Here is a 24909-nt window from a genome sequence, read left to right as displayed (position 1 = left end):
GGAGTGCAAAAAAAGATGGATTTAGGCCCAGATCTCTGTACTGGGGTGAATGTATGACATTGTTCTGCATTCTGTCCATCAATTGTTGTTTTTGCATTTGTCACTCCGAGTGGGATGGGTATGCTCAGACGTGAGTCCCATGCTCTCCACACCACTGGAGTAAAGCTATCCAGGCTGATGACGGCTGATAGCTAGAAACCGGTCCTTGGATGTTTGATTCTGGTCCAGGAAAGACATGGCTTGGCAGTTCGGGCTGGACTGTTCCCATGAGGCACAGGGTCAAGGCTGATTTTCATATCTCTGTACTGGGGTGAATGTATGACATTGTTCTGCATTCTGTCCATCAATTGTTGTTTTCCCATTAAAAACTCAGCAGCCCTGCAGAGAACTCCCTATACTATAGTGACCCATTAAAAGTGCCGCAGTCCTGCAGAGATCTCAGTACTACCCTATTAAAAGTGTATCTGCCCTGCACAGAACTGTCAGTATGCGCTATTAAAAGTGCAGCAACCCTCCAAAGAGCTCCCACTACTGCCTGCATTAAATGTGCAGCAGCCCTGCAGAGAACTCACAGTACCGCCCCATTAAAAGTGCAGGAGCCCTGCAGAAGGGCCACCACTGTCCCCATTAAAAGTGTAGCTGCCTCGTTTGTAAGTTCCAGTACTGACCCCGTTACAAGTGCAGCAGTACCGCTGAGAAGTTACAGTACCAAGTGTGGCATCAATGCAGAAAAGTGTCACTACTGCCCTTATTAGAAGTGTAGCCCCCTCCCCAAAAGTGGGAGGCCAACCCGCTTAGATGAGAATGTAAAATAACCATGTTATAGGTAAACTACCTGTGTGGGCTCCCTTTGCTCCCGGGAAAGAGATGCCAGTCAGCCCAGGCCGCATTGCCGGCTTTCCCAAAGATTTAAAACAATGGCGTTCCCTGCCAAACGGAGGTGAAAACAAGCGCGCGCGCCTCGCGCTGACGAGGAGAGGAGGAGGCAGCAGGGGAGGGGAGAGATGAGGGGCCTGCGCCGGTTTCCCTTATGGGAGCGAGAAGGAACCATATGTTTGTAATTAACACATGGTTTGAAAGCCCGCTCCCGCAAGAGAATCCCCAAACGTGCACGCGCTGCCATTCAAAGCAATGCAACGCGTGCACGTTTGGCGATTCCCTTGCAGGAGCGAGCTTTCAAACAAAGCTGTGCCGATGGCTAAATGTCTTTTCCCTATGCAGTGCATGCACGCTGCGTAGGCGAGACCTAAAAAGGGCTCTTTCTGAACTAAGACCTACCTTTTTGACAAATTAGGTGTAGGTCCGTTCAGTAGCTTTGTCTAAAGCTCCTATGAAAATGAACATGGGGAAAACGCCTTTTGGGACCCCCCTTTTTTCTCGGCCCCTGCTTGGCAAATCACCCCAAAACTTTCAAGACAGGAGCTGACCGGAGCACCCCATTAGTTTAGAAAAATTTGCGAAGATTTGTCAACTGGAGCCAAAGATATTAGCAAAAGAAAAAAAGCTTTTTGAATAGAAACGAGGTCCTAACTATAACTACCTACTGGCGATATATATATATATTTATATATATATACACACACAAAAAAAAAAGAGAGTTGCCCTTGACGAAAACGCACTCTCAGCAGGCTTGCTTCATTTATTAAGGCCAACAACGAACAGGAGCACACATTAAAACAAAAAAATTCCTCTTGACCGAACCCGTTTCGACGACAGTCCTTGATCACAGGCACATAGCAGGACGAAGCAGCAACATAATTTCAGACAACTGAATACCTCTCTTTATAATCCACCTCAAAATGGGCCTTTCCGTGATTTTAGGTAGTTCGGCAATTTCAGTTAACATCATGAGGGTCGCCCATTGTTCTGTATTGCATCTTTTAAAAATATAGTGAGTGAGTGAGTGAGTGAGTGAGTGAGTGTGTGTGTGTGCGTGTGCGTGTGTGTGCTAAAGGGCTACAAACAGGATGTTGCCCTGATCTTTACCTTTCTCTGGCAGAGGGGGCATTCATTCACTCCAGGATAAACACTGCTCTCAGGACATCTGTTTTGCAATGCCTGCTGCAGACAGCGGCCTCTATCTGACACTGGTTTCCTCTTAGCATAAGATATGTGATTGCTGTATTTCACCTTTCAATGTCAGGTTTTTAGATGCTAATAATTAATAGTAAATAATGTTTCGGAAAAAGAAATGGCAACTAAAATGTTAGCTTTCTTCATAACGTCAGATTTTTTTTCGTTCTTGCCACAATAATCCTGCTATTTCCCCCAGCTGTTCTGCATATATTCTTGGATTCTAATAAAAAAAACTTCTAAGAACACTAGTCCAGATGCTTTTTTTGTGTGTGTTGATTCAGGATAAACTGCAAAAGGAATGCATTTAAAATCTGTCCATCTCTGGCTCGATTGTCTGCTATTTCAATCTTGTTTAGGCAAGGAAAGAAGCGGGCTCGTGGGACAGCTGTCTGTTTTTCTCCACTCCATTCCCTATGATTTGTCAACCTGGACTACCCAAAAGCCAAGACAAATCTACTACATGTGACCAAGATTTCTTAGCAGTACAACAGACACGCCCAAGTGTCCCCTCGCACTTAAATAAACCATCAATTCATAGCACACAAAGTACTGATCGATGGCAAATAGAAAGCAACAACATCTTAACAGGGCGCACATCTCAAGGACAAAGAGCTTCAAGTTCCCTACAAAACCCAAGAGTCAAAAAGCCCCACAATCAGAGTGACATTTATATACGGCGTGATTAAACATCATTAAACCCTTTGGCCACAGAAGAAGTGGGGGTAGCACTGACCAGAATCCCGGGTCCTCAGACTGCTTCTCTGTGGCATGCTCAGCCTTTTGAGCTCGGCCAGTTTTTGGCGCAGCTTCTTGATGCGGCCATCCGAGCGGTTGGCCCTCTGGCGCAGGCTCTTCAGTTCTCCATTCTTCTTGTCCACCTGCTCTCGAAGACAGCACACCTGGCTCTTGCTCTGCTTGGAGGAGAAACAGTAAGTGTGAAGCCAGTCTATTTGTTTGCATGTGCCCGAGGCCGAGGCTATAGCCTCACTGACAGAAATGTGGCTTGGGTTAGCCTCTCCTTTTTCCCAGGGGGAAGCCTCAGTGGCCAGCCACGGGGCTGGGTCTGTGGGAGGAGCAGAGGGGCTCTCGGGCTGATCCTGGCTGGTGGCACTCAGGGCTGAAGGAGGAGCACTGTCCATGGAGACTTTCCCTCCGCCACTTAGCCCAACCTCTCTCTTGATCCTCTTCCGCTCAGGGGTCTCGCGGGGGAGGGGAAGCCGTTCCCGGCTGTGCCTTGAGGAGAAGCTGTAGGAATGCAGCGAGTCAATAAATTTGCATGCGCCCGAGACTGGGGGCGAGAAGTCATCAATAGAGATTCCGCTTGTGTCGGTCATATAGCTCCCAATGTTAATGTCCATCTGGCTACTGTTCTCTATGGGGGATGGGGAGAGTTTCTTAGAAGTCACATTTTTCCCCACTGAGGTGTGGCCAGGGATCTCTTCTATCTGCATCGGGGCATTCTCTTTGTGCATAAAGCCCATGCCCACATTATCTCTGCAGTTCAACAGGCCTTGCATATCCTTCTGACCCCTCATGAGTTCACAACCAGAAACAAAAACCCCTTGTTGATTACTCTGGACCTCATCAAAAGCCTCAGCCTTTGGGGTCTCCACCTTCCGTCGGCACCTGGCATAGACGCTGGTGCTCCTTCGCTTCCGTGGACACTGGAAGATGGATGGCACAGCTGTAGCCTTCAGTAAACGGTGCTGGTCCTCCAGGCGCCTGGAAAAGCAATCCTGGCCAAAGTGCTCACTGCACAGGAAGGAGTACTTGGTGGGGATCCAGTTGGTTCTCTGGACAGCTTTCAGCCACTGGTTGAGACGCTTGGAATCTTTTAATGGGAACCTGCAGGACAAGAGATGTCGATAGAGAAACAAGGTCACACAGTTTACTAGTCTGAAAACTGAAAAAAACAAGCAATGGATAATACAATAGGTCTGGCACATAAATTAAAGTACCTCTTCAGTCATTATTGGATTTAGGCACTCAATACTTCATCACACATGTACTTTGTCACTCGTCCTTGTGCTTATGCAGCCGTTCATCCACCCCAACTCATTCTTGAATTCACTCAATTACCCAACCCCAATAAAAACACACACACACTCATCATATACAAGGTAAATTAAAAGAGTAAAAGAAAGTATGCTGCGGCCTAAACATGGCAGGAATATGCTTGTAACAAATAAAATCAAGTACAGCAGCTGATGGCCAAATTACAATCGTGCTGTACATAGTGTATCATTGCTTGAAAGTTCTAGCATGGTATGGATAATAACATTGCCCGATGGTCATCTGGTTCAGAGGTAGTAGTTGAGCGGAATGCGGCGCACTGCAGATGAAATGAGCAGCAAGTAAGAGGCTCATTAGCACTGTTTGAGGAGGTGTATTATGCTCTAAAAAATTAAATAAAAAGGAGGAGAATGAAAGAGGAAATATAAAAGGGTGAAATAAAGAACTGGCAATCACAACTGAACACTGAAGCCTACTCATTTTTAGGCAGATAATCACTTGTGATCGCCGAGAAAATGCACTTTTTTGGTGGTTACCCCCATTTTCTGCTGAATTGTACTGCTGGCTTTTAGACTCTACACACTAGGGCACTGCTGGCAAGTGCCCAGTGTGAGTGTTCTGGACCCTACAACCTGTTAAAATTGGATAATCGCTGATTGACATATCTAGTTCTCCTACAAAGACTATGGGCCAGATGTACGACTGTTTTTTGCGGTCGCAAAGGGGATTTCACCCCCTTTGCCACCGCAAATTAGGTCAGCCCAATGTACCAACCTTATTCTGCGAGCCACTAATAAATTAGCGACTCGCAAAATAGGGTTAGCGATTTGCTATTAGGAAGGGGCGTGCCAAGGGCGTCTCTTCCTAATAGCGATTCCAAAACCTATGTAGGAATGTTTTGCGACCGCAACTCGCAGTTTACCATCCTTCTCAGAAGTGTGGGAAACCACTCGCAAGCAGGAAGGGGTCCCCAGGGTCCCCTTCCCCTTTGGGAATGGATGCACACATTTTTTTTTAAGAGCAGGCAGTGGTCCCAGGGACCACTGTCTGCCCTTAAAAAATAAACACTGAAATGTTTCATTTTTATTTTTTTAATTCATCCCGTTTTCCTTTGAGGAAAACGGACTGCATTTAAAAAATAAAACTGCTTTATTGACAAAGCAGTCCCAGACATGGTGGTCTGCTGACCTCAGCAGGCCACCATCCTTGGGAGTGCCAGCCATTCCCAATGGGGTCGCAAATAGCACCAACCTCATTAATATTCATGAGGCATGCAATTTGAGACCCCATTCAAATCGCAAACAGTGTCTGAGACACTGTTGTACATTTGATTTTGCGATTCGCAAATTGCGACTCGCAATCTGTCGCAATTTGAAAGTCGCAACTTCCAACGGTCATACATCTGGCCCATTGTGTATGGGGCAGAAATACACCCATGGCATGGAAAGTTAGATATCATGTATGGACTGCTGCACCAATTCTGTCATCCAGTTTGACAAAAGAAAACTTGGCTTCAGGCCTAACATTGTACCCTGGCTGCTGCAGATTAAACCTGCAGCCCAACCTGTCAAACAAACCCTTATGACAAGGGAAAAAATTTCCTCTTAAATATTAATAGGTCAGGTTATCCCAATGTAAGTCTTGTAGCCCATAATGTAGGGTGCATGGAATTTAAAAGTGGGACATGTAGAAATGTTATGTTGCATGTCCCTACAGTGACAAGAACCTCCCCCCCCCCCCTCCCCACTCGTCCCCAAAGCTATTTTCACTGTGGAAGACTCTGGCTGCCCCATGAGGAAAAATAGAGTGCAGATTGATAAATAAACCTTGCTGTCTTGCAATTGCGACAAGCTAAAGAAATGGTTGTACTACTATTTTCTATATTTATTAAATATCCAACTCATTGGTGCAATTAAAATGTTATAAATATTTAGGAAACGTAACTTTAAAAAGTTACCTCTTCCCTGCCTGAAGCTCCAGGGGGTCTAATTTTCATTAGCCTGCCCATGCTTGACCTTAATGAAGAGTGGAAGGTGCGCCCATACAGCATAATAGCTTAGGCTTTGTGGCAGGATGGTATGGGTGTGAGGCACATGAGCCCTATCAGCACCACAAGGGCACCTGGGGAGGTTTCAGGATCTTCATGAATTGGAAAACAACAAAGGTGAGGCGTGTCCCTTCAGAATTTAGTGAAAGAAAAGACTTGGGAGGAGAAAACTCTTTGATCCCTAGACACATGGTAGTCATCAGAGAACCATCTTAGTGGGAGAGTGAGCTGGTCCCAGCACCAGTTTGGTGTTGCTGAGGAGCAGGAGACTGCTCATTTCACTGAACACATCCCTGAGTGATGTACAACCTCCCTCCAAAAGCAGAAGGCCTGTGTCATTTTGAATTACCTTAGAATAGTGCATCCTGGGTGAGTTTGCAGTAAATTAAACAGGGCCTGCTGCAAAAGTGGGTGGGGTTGCCCCTGGAAACATTTTCCTCATTGGTTACGAAGTGTCTAGGAGTCACCCTCACATACCAGCTACTCAAATGTACAAAAGTGGACCTCAGAACACTTTCTGGATCTACAGAATAACAAAAGAGGACTGAACCTTCTGTCTGAAACCTGTGGTGAGAACTGATGGGCTGGACCTGCTCCAGCGTGTACCCAGGGCAAGGAATTGGACTCCAAGGGCCATTTGACCAAAAACCTGTGTGGAAACAAAAACATCACAAACTGCAAGAGGCCTTTTTCGTGGCGTGACCAGTTGCAACTTGAAGACTACTGGACCCTGGATGTGGCCTGTGTTGCTCAGTTTTTGTTTTTTTTTTCTCCAGAGTTTTATAAAGTACAAACTTGACCTGAAGGTATCGGGTATCAGAGCGCTTTCCATGAGGACCAGTTTTGTTTCAGACGGACACATTCATTTTTTTTGTTAGGCACGGGGAGATTAAGTGATTTGCCCAGAATCAAAGGATGTTGAGCGTTGTTGCTGAGACTCTAACCCGGTTCCCCAGATTTGAGGTCGACAGCCCTAGCCGTTATGCTACATCCTCTCCCTTCTAGTGGGGTACGTGCTTAACCCTAAGTTCTTCTCCTGAAGTCTGGGGAGCCTTAGGGGTGCCAGAACTTATTTTGAAATCTTTAAAAAATCTGGGCAAACCACCCAAGTCAATCCACTCATGACACGACCTTGCTGGCAAACAAAGTCAGGTTGTACGTTGTGAGCTTTCTGCTGTGTGAAAATGCAGTTCAGTGGACCCTTGTGGTAAACCTACCTGGCTTCAATCCGACCTTCCCAGATACAACCTCCTGCCTTGCCCCACTGGAGAAATCTGAGCTCCACAGACTAAGTCTGAAGGCAGAAATTTTGACTGGGTGAATGCACTAAAAGTATCTTTCCCCTGAGGGGACTTTCCTGGGCAAGCAATTCCCACTCTGAATTTCTCCAGACAATACCAACAGTTATAGTGCGACCTCGCGGACTTCGAAGGGGCTTTGCCGGATACAGCCTGCTGCCTTGTCCCGCTGAAGGAATTTGACTTGCGTTTCAGAGACTATAGCCAGAAGGTAAGATCTTTGACGGGGATGAACCTGCTTGGTGTATCCAGCCCATGCTTCATCACGGTCGGTGGGAAATCACACCTAAGTCCTGGTCAACTGCAAGCAGTGATTACTGATTGGCGCCTTACTTTTTCCTGGTGCTTTTTCTCTTACATCTTTAAAAATTCATATCTCCGGTTCCCCTTATTTATTTGTTCTTGTTTTGAGTCCTTTTTCTAATAACATTTTTCTCTAATTTGTTTAATTGAATTATGATTTTTATTTGGTAGTCTTTTCAACTTTTAAACTGCCTTGGTACTTTTAAATGCTTTACACATTTTCTTTAAATAAGGCAGGTCTGCTCTATGCCACAGGTACCAGGGATTGACCTCAAGTTTAGATTACTGAAACCTTTGCCTGGACCTTAAGAGGTTAGTGATGTTATTGTTTGTAATAGCCTGCCATTCACAACAATGAAAAATTCACTTTCTTACATGAGCAGATAAATGCTATCACTCAAATGGCTTCACAGCAAACGGAATTGTAGGCTTACCCACTGCCCCATGGTGTAAGCAGTTATAGATGGAAGGACATTGTAAACAACACTTAATATAGACCAGTGGCAGAAGAGGGATGAATCAAACCCTCTCAAAGTATGTATATATTTATATATATATATATGCATTTAATTACTTTTTATTACAAGGTCTCAATAGACAACGTAGCGCACTAGGACCTCCATAAACATCCTAGCGATAACTATTACAGTTCACATCTTCTACCTGTGAGGTTTGTCAAAGGGGGTAACCAACACTAAAAGATTTTCCTACAAAGGTAATCTATGAGACTTCATGTAACAAAATACACGTCCACATGCTTAAAAGATGGCATCATACAAATTCACCCGTTAAGGCCTACTGGCTACATAACATGTTTTTCATAATAAAGTGGAACTAAAGGCCTTTGTAAGATCTTTTCTTAATAAACGGAACAGATTTATGGCATCTTAAATAACTTTTTCCAATGAACTAATGAAACCTATTGGCTTGTGACCATAACAGACTCATACCTACCTTATTAAGCATGAGCTTTCCAACCAGGCAATCATCAGGTATTCCATAGTAAAATTACAAATATGTACAAAATACAGTCGTCAAAATAGAAATTCCTTTCTAAGAGCCTAAAGGAGTATCATAGTGCAAATCTTCTATTCACACGGGTTGCTAGAATGGGTAGACACCAAACCCCTTGCCTACTACAGTAATATGTGAATCTGTGGGATTCCATGCACAGAATAACCTAACTAAGCCTTAGCATAGTGAAGAAACAATCTGCCCTTAAAAGCTCATTGCCTTTTCACACATACTTTTCATTGTACTTAAATGAGGACTAATGACTTTGTCATACCTTTTCGTAACTAACAGTTCAAACCTACGGAATCCGAAGTACATTTTCTCAATGAACCGGTAAGGCCTATATAGCCTTCACCGCTGGCTTGATACCAAGTTACACAGGCAGAATGAAGTGCACATAAACTGATAAACGTCCTTCATACAGATATAAAATTACAAACATGTACACAATTACTGGTGGCAAATAGTAGAAAGCCTTTCTTGAAAGGGCCTACAGAGGATAATCATTTTGAGAATATTCTACATTCAGGATTTGTCAGACAGTGCAATAAACACCAAACCATTGCCTAAAATGCTCATCCTTAAAAGTTCATGTAACAAAATACCGGTCTACAGCCTGTAATAGTGTGATAAACAACCTCCACTAAAAGCCTATTGGCTTAATCATGATTGTCACAATAAATAAGTCAGGCCTACTAGCTTTGTCATTTTCATAATAAACAGTTCAGAGTATGGCATCGGACATAACGTTTCCCAGTGAACTAAACAGGTCTATAGCAATTATCATTGGCTTGTGACCATAACCAAATCAAGCCTACTATACAGAGCATAAACTTTATCACAAGACAACCATCAGACAAATGGTCAGAAAATTACAAATGTATACAATTTAACGATGGGAAAGCAAAACACTATCTCCCCTAATAGTGCTGAGCAAAGATTAGCAAAATGCAAATCTTCTATCAGAGTGTGTCAGAGTGAGTAACCAGCACCAAAGCTCTAACCTGTAACAAACTATCTCTATGCAGGCTTTAATGCAGACTAATAATAATCCACCCTTAGACGAATTGAACTTTAACATTTGCTTTCACAATAAATAGGTCAGGTTTACTGCCTTTCTCATAACCTTTCGAAATAAACATATCAGCCCTACAATCTTGATCAATGGCTTGCCACCATAACCAAATGAGTCCTGCTGCATCGACCAAAATATTTCCCCAGAGGCAAAACGTGAAATACAAGCGCTCTCTTAGGTGGAAGCACAAAACTACTGCTCATCACATGCTGTACTGGTAACCAACATGTGAGTGGAGCCTGTCCCTCTCTAAGTTGTACTTCTGAAGACGGCTCTTTTTCTGTTGACCGCTTAATATCAGGCCCAACTGCGCGGTCAAGCTACACTTAACAAGCTGAAATATACTGCTTTTCTGCTTATCGTAAAACCCTCCATTAATCTGAAGATAGAAAGAAAATGATGTTAAATCTAAAGTTCACTTTTCACATCAGTCTCAAAGCACTAAGCTGCCAGGCAGAGCTACGCTATTACTGCTCTGTCCTAATGCATACAGACAGTTATTCCAGTACTTTTGACAACAAGCGTAAGGTGCCTCAATCATGAACTGCAGCTACTCTTTTATTGTGGGACTGGACATTACACTACTCAGGCAAAGGACTGACAACCTATCCTGCAGTGCACAGTGCTACCAGTATTCTAAGCTACCTTCGATGTTGGGTGAGTGCCAATGGTCTAGTGCAGATTGACAGCAATATAAATATTGATCGAATTGAGAAAAGCTCTAACATCCTCAAGTGGGGACACCTGTGGGGTTGAGTGGCTTAACATTCTGGAGCAGCCAGACGACATCAAATTGTACCTATCTATTATTATCTACCTCCTCACGTTCCTTGCTATGGAGCCTCATGGTCCTTGCTATGATGCTGACTTAACAGGGGCTGAAGAAACTCAGCCCCCTGCCCCCCCTCCCCCCGCCAGGAAATTACGTAATGGGGTTACAGCCCCTGGAAATAAAAGGCTAACAATGCACAAACTCCATGCAAGAGAAAAAGAGTTCCGCTTCTCTGGGGAAGCAGTCATCTCCTGGGCCTGTGAGAGATGAAACCACATTCCTTGTATTTTTTTCTTTGAGTCAGGACATACATGCACAGCAGGAACATGCGTGTTTGCTTCCAGTCTGAAGGAGGTGAGAAGGGTGGGGGCATATGGAGCTAGGGCAAACAACAAAGTTGTAATGTAGGAAGAATCCTGTAAGCAGCCAGGAGGCAAGACTCCTTGAACATAGGAGCCACGCAGAATGAGGTCATTGTTATCAGATTTCCATTTTTATTGTACAACTGAACTAATGTGTTTCCCATTAACATAGAAAATGTATCACTTGGGCGGGTGCACGAACACTTGGTTTTAAAATGGCTATGCTTTTTGAGTGTGTTGAGCTATGACTTTTTGAATGCATTTACGGCAGGCTCTAATTTGGTGGTTGAAACAAAGGCCTGTGGCTAGGCTGAGTAGGTGACAATCAGTCTCAGTAGATGTGGTGTATGATAGAACTGTGTAAGTTGCTGCCTTTTTATCACAAAGTATGAAGTTTGAATCCCGGCTGCGTGAGTTGACTAAACTGTGTGATCCTAAGCAAATAACATTTTCTTCTACTGCCTAACTTACCATGCTTTATTATGAGCGCCGTGGGGCAATTCAATTTGCTGTTTCAAAGCATATGCCCTAAGAGTGAACACATTTAAGAGGAGAGTTGTGAGCACCACTGAATTGTTTTTTAAGACGTTAGGCAACACAACTTTCTTTGAAATTTCATATACCACTGCAGCTTTCATAGAGGTTTATACAAGCCGAAAGATTGGTTCACTTTTCCCTTCACATTGATGTTAACATAAAATTATAGCCACAGAGTCCAGACTATTTTTCAATTTTTTAAGATTTACTATGCACTTCTATGAATGAGGTTTCCTTTTTCTTTGAGTTTTCAAAGGACCGCTTCTTCTAGGATTATTTTGGAGATGTAGCTGCACATTTGTTTTTGCATATTTGTGGGTTTTGCTGTACATTTGTTTTTGTTCATTTGTCTGTTGAATAACTGCCTGGATGATAACGGTATTAATTCACAATACATGTTCTCTCTTTCTTAGATGCATCCCCCCCTCCCCATCATATTGGTATTGATCTCTCCACCATCTCACAAACACCCACAGCGTACGCATTTCTCCACTGCCCCATTTGTCTCAGGTTCATGACGTTTAACATTGACAGTTTCGACACTTTAGCTAATAAGACTCTGCAGTCAAGGATTTATATTTCACGTTTCTTATTCTGTTTTTTATATTTTAATATATCTTTATTATTATGTTTCCTATTATACTGTATTTCTTTCACATGTGCCCAAGAAACCATTTATATACTAAGTAAGGCTTCCATGTTAAAGCAATTTCAGATACATGTTTAAGCATTTTTCCGTTCAAATATGTTTGGCGTTTACTTTAAAAAACCATCAGAGCTGTGACTGTGTGTGAGCATATGCACAACTTTGAGAAATATGACTTAGAAAATGCTGGGTTTTAAATAAGTTCTGGATTTCTGTAAGAGAGGAACTAATAACGGCTGCTTAGAGCTTCTCTAACATGTTTTTGAACAGTGAGGGTGTATTATCTTACTTTCTTGCCCTAAGGATTTAAAAACTCATTTTCTACCTATGGAGTGGCTTTCTCTGTGCCAACTGCGTGATACCATTTCCTGTCACATTTCGCATTTTATAGCGCAGTCATCCCTCCCCTCTCTCGCAAAATCTGGGACTCGTCATCCTGTATCTCAAGCGTTGCCTGGTAATTGTGTGCTTATATTATGCGAGACACAGGTCAAGCCACTCAGAACTGTTTGCCGCGGCCAAGACAAACTCGAGTGCTTTTTGGCTTTACATCTCTCAACACGCACCAAAATAATGCAGGCCAGGAGGGCGCCCTCCAGTCTCCAGAACGCACAAGAAGGTCAGAGGACTTGAACACATTAGTTGACCTGCCACAAACTACTGGGAGAAGCGGGGTGCGGGCCAACACAGGGCTGAATGGAATGCTTTCAGAACACGAGGAAAGAGTAACGAAGAGCAATTCTGACTTGCAATGGAACGCTTGGGAGACAAACTTGATGTGCTCGCAGTCTCTGGAAGACCTAAAGTCAGAGTAAGCTGCTGCCAGCAGCACCTGTACCCTGTCAGATCATCAGGGGGTGAGGAGCGGCGGGTGCCCTTGTAATAAGGCATGCTGTGCGTGACGAGGTCTGCGGTGGCCTTTTGCCGCGCCGTCTGCAGTGACGTGCCTGGCAGGGCACGAGTCCTAAAAAAAGAAGTGGGGGGACGCTGTCACCGGAAGTGACGTCACGACAGGGAGTGACGTCACGAAAGGTGGCTTGCACCATCGGGCTCATTGCGACCCAGAAACTTGTGACATGTTTCATACCATGTCTTCCAAAAACGTATTCAAGTTCAATGCATTTTGATGTTAGCCTGTGGTTAAATGATCGAGGACTCTGGTCATAACTTTGACGTTTTGGGGGTTAGAACAACTTTGTTTTGGGGGTTATAACAACTGTTGTCAGTGATTGTGCTGGCAGAGCTTTGCAAGTGCAGGAGAGGAGAGAGGGGAGTTGGATGACCCATGCAACAGGTGATGTAGTAACAACGTTCAAACCGCACTGTCTTAATGCAGTGGGGGATGTAAAAAGTGTTTGCGGTAGAGGAAACGATCTCGTCCCAGAGAGGCCAAAGAGTGAAGTCCAGCTGTTTGGCAGGGGGGACGCCGTCCCCCCGGTAAAATAAGTGGGGGGACGCCGTCCACCGGCGTGGTACCACGACTCGAGCCCTGGTGCCTGGTGACAAGCAGTGACACCTTAAGGTCAGTCACCTCAGTGGCGGAGGACTCCTGGAGCTGTACACCCAAGGCAGGTCTCCCAGCTGCGCCTAGCCTGACAGTCGGCGCAATAGTCCGTAAAGGGCCCCCTCCACCTGGACGAGTGCAGGAGCAGTCTGTTCTGCAGAGCCAGAAGCTGACATATCTGCCAGGAAAGTGCTGTAGATTACATTCACGTACACTTCTGAGTAGCTTGCATAGTTGTTTATTACTCACCACAGATGGAGGCTCCCAGCCTGCTCCATACCCCCCCTTCCTCGTCAACCGTCTTTCTGACGCGAGCCCCCATGGAACACGAAGGAAGGCGTTCAATGTGTATCCCGACAGCAGCACGAGACCCTCGCGAGTCACAACAAATGTATATATAATAACTACATATACAACATATCTCCTTACTTTATAAATGACCAACACACTGCATAAAATGATGCATGGAAAAATTAAATAAAAATAAAAACTAAAAGGACTGAGAAAAACTAGATATGCCATACTAAGAAAACGAATAATGCATGGTCTACATAATACAAAAGCTAAAGCATATCTCTTGACATATGCTAGGCTAACAGAACACATCTTAAAAGTTCACTACATAGAAGTTAAATCTAGCAGGGAGACTTTGCAACCGACGTGGCCTATCACAAACACCTTGATGATGATTATGATGGTCTCTGTTGTTTACACCAAACTCCAACCTTGCCTTATCCAGACCACTTCTCATATCTACCACACCATCCCTGGTCAGATTACTCTTGTTGTTTTCCACACTCAAAGGTAATGCTTGCACATCTTCTCTCCAACAACAGCATAACTTTTTTTTGTAGAAAGCCACTCTTTTTTGTATTCCAATTTTGGCCGTTCTTTATTACTACATGCCATTCATGCACTTTTTACTTCCATGGAGTCAGAAAACATATTCACACCATCACCTGTCCTTCCAAACTTTATTTTAACTATATCCCCAACGCTCAGCCTGCTTACCTCTCCATTCACCTTTGCGTACTTCCTCATGTTGGATTCAATTAGCCACTGCGGTGTAAGTTTAGTTTTGGGTTCTCCACCTCTCATCCTTCTGAAAGGAGTTTCACCTGTAACTCCATTCACCGCCTTATTGCATGACCATACTGCACTAATAACACACTTCTGGACATCAAATTTGCCTCGTACTGCCATTTGTATAGTCTCCTTCACCACTCTATTCATACATTTCACCAATCCATTTCCTTGAGGATTATAAATATAAGTGTGCACATGTTTTATGCCATTCCATTGTAGGAAACTTTGCATGGAATGAGATGTCATCTGCTTGTCGTTGTTGGTCACTAAAATGTCTGGACAACGTTCCCTCATAAAAATGTGTTTCACACTTTTAATTACATTGTTGGTGATGATACAACTTAGAAGCTCCACAATGACCCAAGTAGAATAAGCATCCTCCAACATCATGAAAAACCTTTTGTCCTCAGACAAAAAAATCCATGGGACCATAACGTCCATATACACTTTTTCCCAAAGTGCACCAGAACCAACCATGCTCAGAAAACCCATACTTTGTGTAATGGTCTTTAAACTCTTTTCACTCTCCCTGCACAATAAACAATTCTTCACCCACACTTTACCATCTTGGTCCATACCTGGCAACCAAAACTTAATTTTAAGTCATTTCATGGTGACGGTATATCCCAAATGCCCTCCATGCGCCAACAAAAACAATCTCTTCCTGAAACCTACCGGGAGTAAATACCCCTCTCAGCACTAAAGTGTCAGTGGTTCCAATACTTAGCTCATCTTGAAGCTTAACATAACATCTCAAATCAAGTTTGACATCACCCTCACGCTTCCACCAGACTCTAATGCATTTCACTAACTCTTTATACATGTCATCTACTTCAGCTGCCTCATGCCACTCTTTTTGGTGATCATCTACACCCATGCTCCAATGCATCCTAAGTACATCTACAAGACAAACTACTTTATCATCCAATTCTTCCACATCACAAGCAAGAGGAAGTCTTAACAGACAGCCTGCACATTTTTCCACTCAGCTACCTGCTCCACTTCGTATTTGTACTCTTGTAACCTGGCAGCGAAGCGCATGACGCAAGAGGATCCCTTATTCGCACCACCAGGACTCAACATTTAAAGTAATGGTGATCAATAAGTATGCAGAAGTGATTCATAAGTAAGTACCCATAAGTGATCCAAAGGTACGCACAAAAATACTAAACACCCCACACCGCAGCTAACTCCTCCCTCTCAATTACAGCATAATTCCTTTCCAAATTATTAAAAGGTGCGTGAAGCAAAAGCTATGCGTTTCTTCTTACCACTCTTGACTCGAGACAACATTGCCCCAATACCATGAGCACTGGCATCAACGGGGAGTAATCATATCAAGGAGAAAAAGAAGTACCTGCTTATGGACATGCAAGGTGGCCTCAGAAGAGGTCCAAATATATTTGCACTAGCCTCAAGCCACACTAACAGTTCAAAACACAGTATTTAGCAACATATCAAGATAAATTGTATGTTTTATTATTTATTGAATTATTTATCAAAACAATACCTTTTCGAATTATGCATTTCATAAAAACAGCTAAGTTACATAGATTTCATAGTAAAGAAAATAACGAGACAGTACATATAGTTCTTAGAACAGGATATGACAGGACGTCAATTTAAAAACCAATGTGTTCTCACCAAGGCCCACACATACAACCACAAGCTAATATCACCAGACATACGCATACATACTTCTCACATCCAGATAAATGCTGCAATTACAAGTCACTAGTCACTCTGCAGAAAAGTTCTAATCAGTCATCAATGGGGATAGTTGGAATATTCTCCCAGATCATTCAGTTGGTTCTCAGATGGTAAAGGTGCCAACGCGCGTTTCGGTGTGAGACCCCAGCCGGGGTTACACCTTCATCAGGGCAGGAGTGGGCTGGAGGGCACACGGTGTAGCAAAATCTTGATTTTTCGGACAGCAGTTCAGCATTTAAAAATGGTCTCTGCAAAGGATCATCACGCTAGAGGAGGTAAACATTTGTATCCAGTGCCGGGCGTAGGGTGCTCCGCATCAGAGCTTTCCTATGGGTTCAACATGAGGGCAGATTTCAGGCTTGCAGGAGGTTTTCGGGGTTTGAAGAGGAGTTTTCTGGTCGGGGGCAGAAGGGAATGGATCACCGGCGCTCCGGGGACGGATTCTTGACGGGTATTCACACTTCCTCTCCGTGGCAAGCGTTCGTGTGAGTCAGGCAGTGGGGAGTAAAGCTTCCTTCCCTGGTTCATAAGGAGTGAATTTTCCAGCATTCACAATTTCACTTTTGATAGAGTTGAAACTTCCTGTCCTGACTAGCACCCCACTCAAATTGTTTACATTTCCTAAGTAGCTCTTGCAACGGCTCCGTCTTTTAAGTGAAATCACTTAAAAGCTTAGAATAGTACTCAACTAACCCCATAAAGAATTTTAATTGATCGTTGCCTGTGGGAGTGGAATCCAAATCAATGGATTTCAACAAGTCTTCTTTAGGTTGCACACTGTGTTCTGAAATGGTATATCCTAAATAATCTATCTCCTTCAACAAAAATTTACATTTGTCCTTTCTTAAAGTGAGACCAGCATCTTCAATGTACTAAGTACCGTATCCAAAGTCCTATTATGCTCAATTTCATTTTTACCCGTAATTAAAATATCATACTGGAAATAATACACATTGCTGACACTGCCAACAAATTATCTGTCATGCGTTGAAAAACACTGGCAGCAGACTCCAGACCAAAAGGAAGTCTTTTGAACTGAAAAACACTTTACATGGTAATGAAGGATGTATACGCTTTTGACTTTGGATTCAAAGCAATTTGGTGGTAGGCTGATCTTAAATCTAGCTTGGAAAAAATGCAGCTTCATTCATTAGTAACACCCTCTTCCCTATATTGGGCAAAGGAAAACGGTCTACCACTACACTCTAATTTAAACATCTGAGATCAACAGAGAATCTCAATTTTCCATCCTTTTTCTTTGTATTAACAATTTGAGAAAGCATTCTGACACCTCCACTGGCTCAATGTTCAAAGACTCCTCCGGGAACAGGAATCCTTCTCGGCCCATGTCTAATGGGTTTAGAACATTCTTTTACTTTGATTTCATGAACATAACCTTTGAGTCTACCCACACTTTTGCAAAACACTTTAGCATGTTTAGCGAGTATGGATTCCACACAGTCGCACTCCTGTATAGACAACACTTGCTCTTTTGACATAGTGTCCAGGACTACATGCAAATCATGCTGTTGTACCCACCCCAAAATGCCTGGAGCATCCCTTGAGAGTTACATTTTTTCCCATGGCTTTCCTTCCTTTGAAATCAAATTGAGTCTCTACAAACCCCTCAATATTTATAGATTCACACCAAAACCTTTAGGTGTAATGTCACTACTGCATACTACTGTATTTGGCCATTTGTCTTTAAAAAACACTGAAGGGGTACTATTGTATACATAGAGCCTGGATCAACCATTAGTTCCACAGACACACCATTTAGTATAAAGATGGCCTTCGGTCTTTGTATATCCACTGTATTCTACACTGAAGGGGTAATATTGTATACATAGAGCCTTGATCAACCATTAGTTCCACAGACACACCATTTAGTATAAAGATGGCCTTCGGTCTTTGTATATCCACTGTATTCTCGGACTCTATACACAACACAGTGTCCTAAGTGGGAATATCATCATTAACAAATGCAACTATTTTGTGAGAGGTCTTTGCAAACTCTAGCCAGATGTACTCTCTTTCCGCATTTCCTGCAATCTAGGTCTTTCGCAAAACAACCTCTAAAGTCATGCTCCCACACCTATAGCAAGCATTGAATTTGCCTCCATTATCCACTACTAATTTGGGTTTGGCTCTACCACAGGTGCCTTGTATTCATTTTTTTGTTTAGTTTTGCTGTCAGCATACAGATGTTCTTCTTTTGCAACCACATTAACAATGTTATCTTTTCTTAGTTTTAGTCTTTGCATTTCCCTCATGCAAGTATCTGACTCCTCTACGATTTTCGCTAAGGCGATAGCTTCCTACAAAGTGGGATTCCTGGCTGCCCACAATCTTTCTTGCATTCTTTTGTTTTTGTATTGGACTATTAACTGGTCACAAATCATTTGATCTGTCATGGGACCAAAGTCCCATTTGATTGCCAATTCTCTCAAATGCGTAACCTTCTGATCAACGGTCTGTTTTATTTTCTGTGGTAAAGGATACAACTTGCCCTTACTTGGTTGAAAATACCATGGGCTAAATCGGACGGAATAACGACTTAGTGGACAGGTCTACACTAGCGGTTGGGATCTTCTCACAAGCCTCAACACGCATATCTTGGAGGTGAGAATTTATACGGACTGTGCATTTACCAATGTAATGTGGGTTGCTGTCCTCCATCATAAATGATGGACGAATATACGTCAGACGTTTCTATGACGACCCTTTGGGAGGCGATGAATGTAAATGTAAATGTCGGAATTTGTAAAGCGCACAGCTACCTCCACCGGAGGTGTCCCGGCGCTGTCCGTATACCGCTTAGGAACCCTTCCTGGCTTTCCTGGGAAATGTCCACTCCTGGGCACCCCCCAGGTGAAGCCAGGCATCCCAGCGCTTTTGGGGCCGTTGTGGAGACTAAGCAAGCTATTGCCCAGAGTTGCAGCGTGGGACCCATGATCAGAACAGGCACTGAGGCGAGAATATCCAGTCAGGGGAATTAATGAGCCTGTGACCCACCGAGGCGGGAATCGAACCCTGGTCCCTGGCCAGAGCTCTGCATCAAGGTCTGCCTGCTCGAACCATTGAGCCACACTTCTCCACAAGGATGAAGGCGGTTCTTAGGAGGGACTTCATTGGTAACGTGTCCGTAGTAGAACTGGAACGTATCCACCAGCGCACCGGAGCACCGCGGGTCTGGCGTCAGTTGAAGGCAGCCCGAACGCAACTAGCTGGCTTAGATATTGACCGGGCGGAGTACACAGATTTACGCCTTGAGCATTCCTTCTACGTTGGAGGTGATCGATGCGGGCGCCTACTTTCCAATCGCCTTCGGGCCCAGCGACAAGCGCAGAAGGTGACATTGATATAGGACTCTGGGGGGCAGGAATGTAGCGAAGATGAGACGGTCGTCGAAGCATTTCGGCAATTTTACGAATCATATTCGGCCCAGGTCTTGCCTGACATTGCACCGTCTCTGTATCTTCAGAAAGCAGCCACCTCCACATCATTACCGTCCCATGCGGCGGAATTGGAAGCCCCCATTAGGGTTGAGGAGGTTATCTCTGCGATTGCCCGTCTTAAGCATAACAAATCTCCGGGCCCAATGGGTTCTCTTTGGGTTTTTATAAGAAATGTTGTGGAAAGCTGGCCCCTATTCTTGCGCGCGTTTTTAATTCCGTAGGTTTAACAGAGTCTTCTCCCTTCCTTTCCTCTATGTTGGAAGCTTTAATAACTGTAATACCTAAGCCTAGGAAAGATCACAGTTTCTGCAGCTCATACCGCCCTATATCACTTCTTAAAGTGAACTTAAAGATTTTTACCAACATCCTGGCGACGCGGCTCTCCAAATTTCTCCCCTGCCTGATAGATCCGGATCAGTTCGGTTTTGTCCCAGTACGGCAGTGCTCGGATAATACTAAGCGCCTTCTTTATCTGATGGATAGGTCCGAGCGATTCCCGGCGGAACGCATGCTTCTCTCTGTCGACGCGGAGAAGGCGTTCCACAGGGTGCACTTGCCGTATCTCCGAGCAACCCTGCTTCACTTCGGCCTTCCTGAGCGTTTCATAGCCTGGATCTTCCAGTGCAATGCGAACCCCACAGCCACAGTACGGGTGAATGGCGTGGCATCAGCGGCATTTCCAATACGAAGGGGGACTAGGCAGGGATGTCCGCTGTCGCCGCTGCTTTTTGCCCTGTATATGGAGCCCCTAGCCCAACGTATTCGTGAAGATTCATCGATCCAAGGGTTGTTCTTTGGGGGGTCGGAGCACAAGCTTTGTCTTTATGCCGGCGGCGTGGTGGCGACCCTGGAGCGTACTCGAGACTCCCCGCCGGCTTTCCTGGATGAATTGGCTCAATTCGCCTTAGCATCGGGATTTCAGATCAATATGCATACGTCGCAAGCTCTTAGCTTGTTCCTAGAGCCTGAGACACTGGTGCTCCTCTAGTGGGACTTTCAGATCCAGTGGGTCCAGGATGCCATCACATATCTGGGTCTCCGGGTGGCCCCCACTGTTTCTCTTACCAGACAACTGAATTACTCACACATATTGAAACTAGTACGAACCTCACTTCGTAAGTGGAGGCCTCACTCCCTCTCATGGCTAGGACGCATAGCGGCGCTGAAGATGGTGCTGTTGCCTCAAATCCTATAACTCTTTCACACACTCCCGCTGATGCCCCCTACCGGGGTTCTACGAACCCTGCAGAGGGACGTAGAGCGATTTATTTGGCGGGACCAAAGAGCTCGGATGCGCCGCGATCTCACATACAGGGACCCAATGGTGGGAGGTCTAGGGATCCCGGATTTTTTGGCGTATTGGCGGGCGGCTCAACTGCGGGCATTGGTAGAATGGACTCGGCCAGAGTCCGAGAAACATTGGTTATTTATGGATAGGGCTATGACAGCTCGCATTCTTTGGTGGGTTCCCTTTCTACATCGCCAGAGTCGACATCTCAGTTTATATTTATCCGAGGTGACCCGGCTCATTATGGCGGCTTGGGACAAGACTGTGAGAGGCCTTGCGACTGCGAGAGGCCTTACAACATTCCCGTCCCCCATCATTGTGAAGAACCCGGACTTTACACCCGGCCTTGACTATAGAGATTTTCAACATTGGACGACGGATGCTACTCGAGCAATCGGGTATTTCTTTGATCTCTCTGGCCTTCGTCCGTTTGAGGAGTTCCGTGCTGATACTGGGCTCCCTGAAACGGAATGCTTTCATTATTTTCAGATTAGACACTGGGTGCTGCAGGAGTGGGTGAGGGAGGGAGCGGAGCGGTTGCTAACGCCGTTTGAGAGGTGGCTAATCTCGAGGCACAGTGATGCGCGCCTGACGGCAGACTTGTATACATTCATGAGGGGCCTCCCCAGACACTGCGAAAACCGCAGGGCAATTGCGATGGGAGGGCGAGCTAGGAAGGGAACTCTCCCCGAAGGAATGGAAGGACATTCATCATAGGTCCCGTCGCACGGCTCGTAATGTGGCATCCATTGAAACGGCCACCAAATTGGCCACCTATTGGTACTTGACGCCTGTACGGCTCCATAGGAGCAACTCCTCGCGCAGCCCGCTGTGCTGGAGAGGCTGCGTCGGGTACTCTTACTCACCTGCTCTGGGATTGCCCTTCCCTGGGGACATATTGGTTACAAATACTAGACGAGATCGACTCCCATTTCGAGACACAGATCCCGAGATTCCCAGCCTATATTCTTCTTGGCCCCCCAACGCCATCACCTTCCCGCTCCACTCTCGGAGAGGCAAACAAATGGCCCTGACGTTAGAAGCAGCAGTACAGAATGTCCTGACACACTGGGGCTCCACGGTACTTCCCACCCGGCTAGGCTGGTTACATAAATTGTGGTTGATCTTGGGGATGGAAAAGATTTCTCTCTTCCTGACCAACCCAGAGGCTTCCTTCCACGAACTCTGGGCCCCTCTTGTAGCGCTTCTGACATCTGAATTTACAGAGCTCACATGTCCCAAATATCTTAGATTATTACGTTTGGCAGATCCCCCGCGGGCGCCCACTCCTGACACACTTGATCCTTAGCTGTTCTGGGCCTCATTATTGGGCTACACTATCCCTACTGCACGAGTTTACTTTTTCTTTGAGGGGGAGGAGAGGGGAGGGGCGGGAGGGGAGGGGGGTTTTGCATTCACGTTTATTGTTCTCTTGCCAATTGCACAATACTACCATGCCGGGTTGTCACCCGATGATTGTGGAGCACACTGGCTCATTTGTTCTTTTTGTGGAAACCAATAAAGACATCTTAAACCAAAATAACAGCAACACACCCACTTGCAGGCCCCCTCCTACTGGGGACTGCTGCACAATTTAAAACAAAGTTCCCTTCTAACGCAAAATCGTTAGTTTACCAGGTTTTATGGATGCATATTATATCAGCAGCCAGACTGTTCAGAAACACCAATTTATTACAATCAGTCAAAAATCCTGCTGCAATCCAGGAACCACTTTTAGGCCATTACTCGGTATGTCCACTGGTACTGAAACCTAGGATCCCCTTGGAGTTAGGAGTCCCTGTTACCCAGCTCTCGGTCTGATCTTCTGCGGGAAACAGCCTTCACAATGCAGCCTTAAGCATGCATGCCACTTCCCCGCAAGCTGAACAACGCTTGCTTTAACCACGCATATATGCGTGGTTAAGGCAGTCAGTGTTCTAGCTGTCTGAGCGGGCGAGCAGAGGAACTGCAATGTTCGCTGCAGGAAGGACCAGGGCGTGGCATGGTAAGTTGGGCTGGGGGAGGTAGGTTTTAGGTGTGGGGGCTGGTTTTAGGGCTCAAGGCAGGGGGCTGGGGTAGTTTTTAGGTCTAGCCTTGAGCAGCGCATGCGCTGTTTGCTCGACTTTAGTAAGGGGGATTTCAAAGTGCTACCCTGGCCTAAAGCTTGCGTGCATGTGCGCGCGAACACGCAGAGCCGCCATCTGCCTTCCTTATCTCATTGTTTTACAGTTACGAGCCGTCATGGATCATTAAGTGCTTTCGCGTGCAGCGCAAGTTGAGGGATTGTCAATTGACATCATGAGTCATCCTGTTTATAAATTACCTTTACTCACAATGAATGAAAAGGAATCAGCACCCATCCAAAAAAGTGTCTTCTAAATAATTTCAAAGGTCCATAGTGCATATCAGAGTATGTAGTCTTGTGAAAATAAGTCCGGATTTTAGTGAGATTTGCTTTTCCAAAGTTCTTTATTGTGATAATACAAGTCAGGAAAAAATCCAAGATCACATATGGATTCTCTTCTTAGCCGACGCGTTTCGTCTCACACATTGAGACTTCTTCAGGGCTCAAATACTGAGTGATAGTCAACAGTCAGTACACCTTGGTAATATTTCTTGAATGCGGCCAGATAGGCTAGTTTCTTTATATCTTGATGAAAAGAGCTCGCAAAATTGTAGCTGTATGGACCTTTGAAATTATTTAAACACTTTTTTGGATGGGTGCTGATTCCTTTTCATTCATTGCAATTTTTGGGTTCTGCCCTTGAAGGAACAGACAGGGTTGTGTTCTTTGGATTCCCAAGCACCATCCCCATTACTCTCAAGCCACAGGTGAAAGCAGGTGCATTATTTTTTGGCCTCAACCCTTACTTTTGTGTAGAATTTACCTTTACTCACAAGCTTTGCCCGTTTTAGAGTTTAGACAGAAGCACGAGGAGAGAGACTGGAAATATTTACATGAAGCAAAGTTGTGAAATGTCAACCAAAAAGGCTTCACTCTGCACCCTTAAAACAGGAATCACCACCAAGGGTGCGGGGTCCCTTCTTGTCTATCCAGATCCAATCATCTCCAGAACTGTTCTCTGCGATGTTCTATACCTTTCGCTTTCTTTTCCCACCCGTAGTCCTTTATCCCCTTTTCACTTCCCTGTTTTTATCTCCTTCTCCTTTTCTTCCTCTTTTTTATCAAATTCATTCCTCTTCTCCTTTCTCAGCACACCATAATTATCTCTCTCGCTATTGTTTCTCTCCTTTCACATATCTATTTCTTGCTCATCTCTCTGTTCCTCTCCTTTTGTCACATTTTCTCAGTCCCTATATCTTTCACTATTCCTTTTCCCCTATTTCTTCCTTTCACTTCTTTTATTCAAACTTACCAGTTTCATTGTTTCACAATACCAACACTATTAGCTTTGCTGATGTTTTTGTTTTTTTTACCGATCAGAAATATCTGTCAGCCTTGTCAAATAGCTAAAAGCCAAATGGCTATTTTCGCATCATAACACGCACGTGTCACGATGCATGTGCAAGCATGCAGGCCATCATCCCAAGAAGGTCACTCTGTGGTAGCCGCTACGTGTGTACATGCAAACGCTTGTATCACGATGCACGAGCAGCCAATTTGCAATTTACCATATGGATGTGGCCAACTGCCATGCTGGGACGATGCCTTTGCAAATATGCATTGGCAAAGTCAGTACTTCCCTTCAAAATGTGAGA

The 24909-nt window shown here is 44.7% G+C and overlaps 1 protein-coding gene across 1 annotated transcript in view; it reads right to left on the bottom strand.

Annotated features, from left to right (window-relative positions):
- THAP4 (THAP domain containing 4) overlaps nt 1-24909 on the bottom strand; it is a 379695-nt gene that overhangs the window by 253536 nt on the left and 101250 nt on the right. Inside the window, exon 2 of the mRNA XM_078665684.1 lies at nt 2810-3921. Within this exon, the coding sequence (XP_078521810.1) occupies nt 2810-3921 (1112 nt within the window). The remainder of the gene's footprint in view (nt 1-2809; nt 3922-24909) is intronic.

Source organism: Lissotriton helveticus, chromosome 11, assembly GCF_964261635.1.
Source record: "Lissotriton helveticus chromosome 11, aLisHel1.1, whole genome shotgun sequence".
Classification (NCBI taxonomy): Eukaryota; Metazoa; Chordata; class Amphibia; order Caudata; family Salamandridae; genus Lissotriton; species Lissotriton helveticus.
Note: the sequence above shows the minus strand (reverse complement) of the source record. Positions and strands in the feature narration are given on the sequence as shown.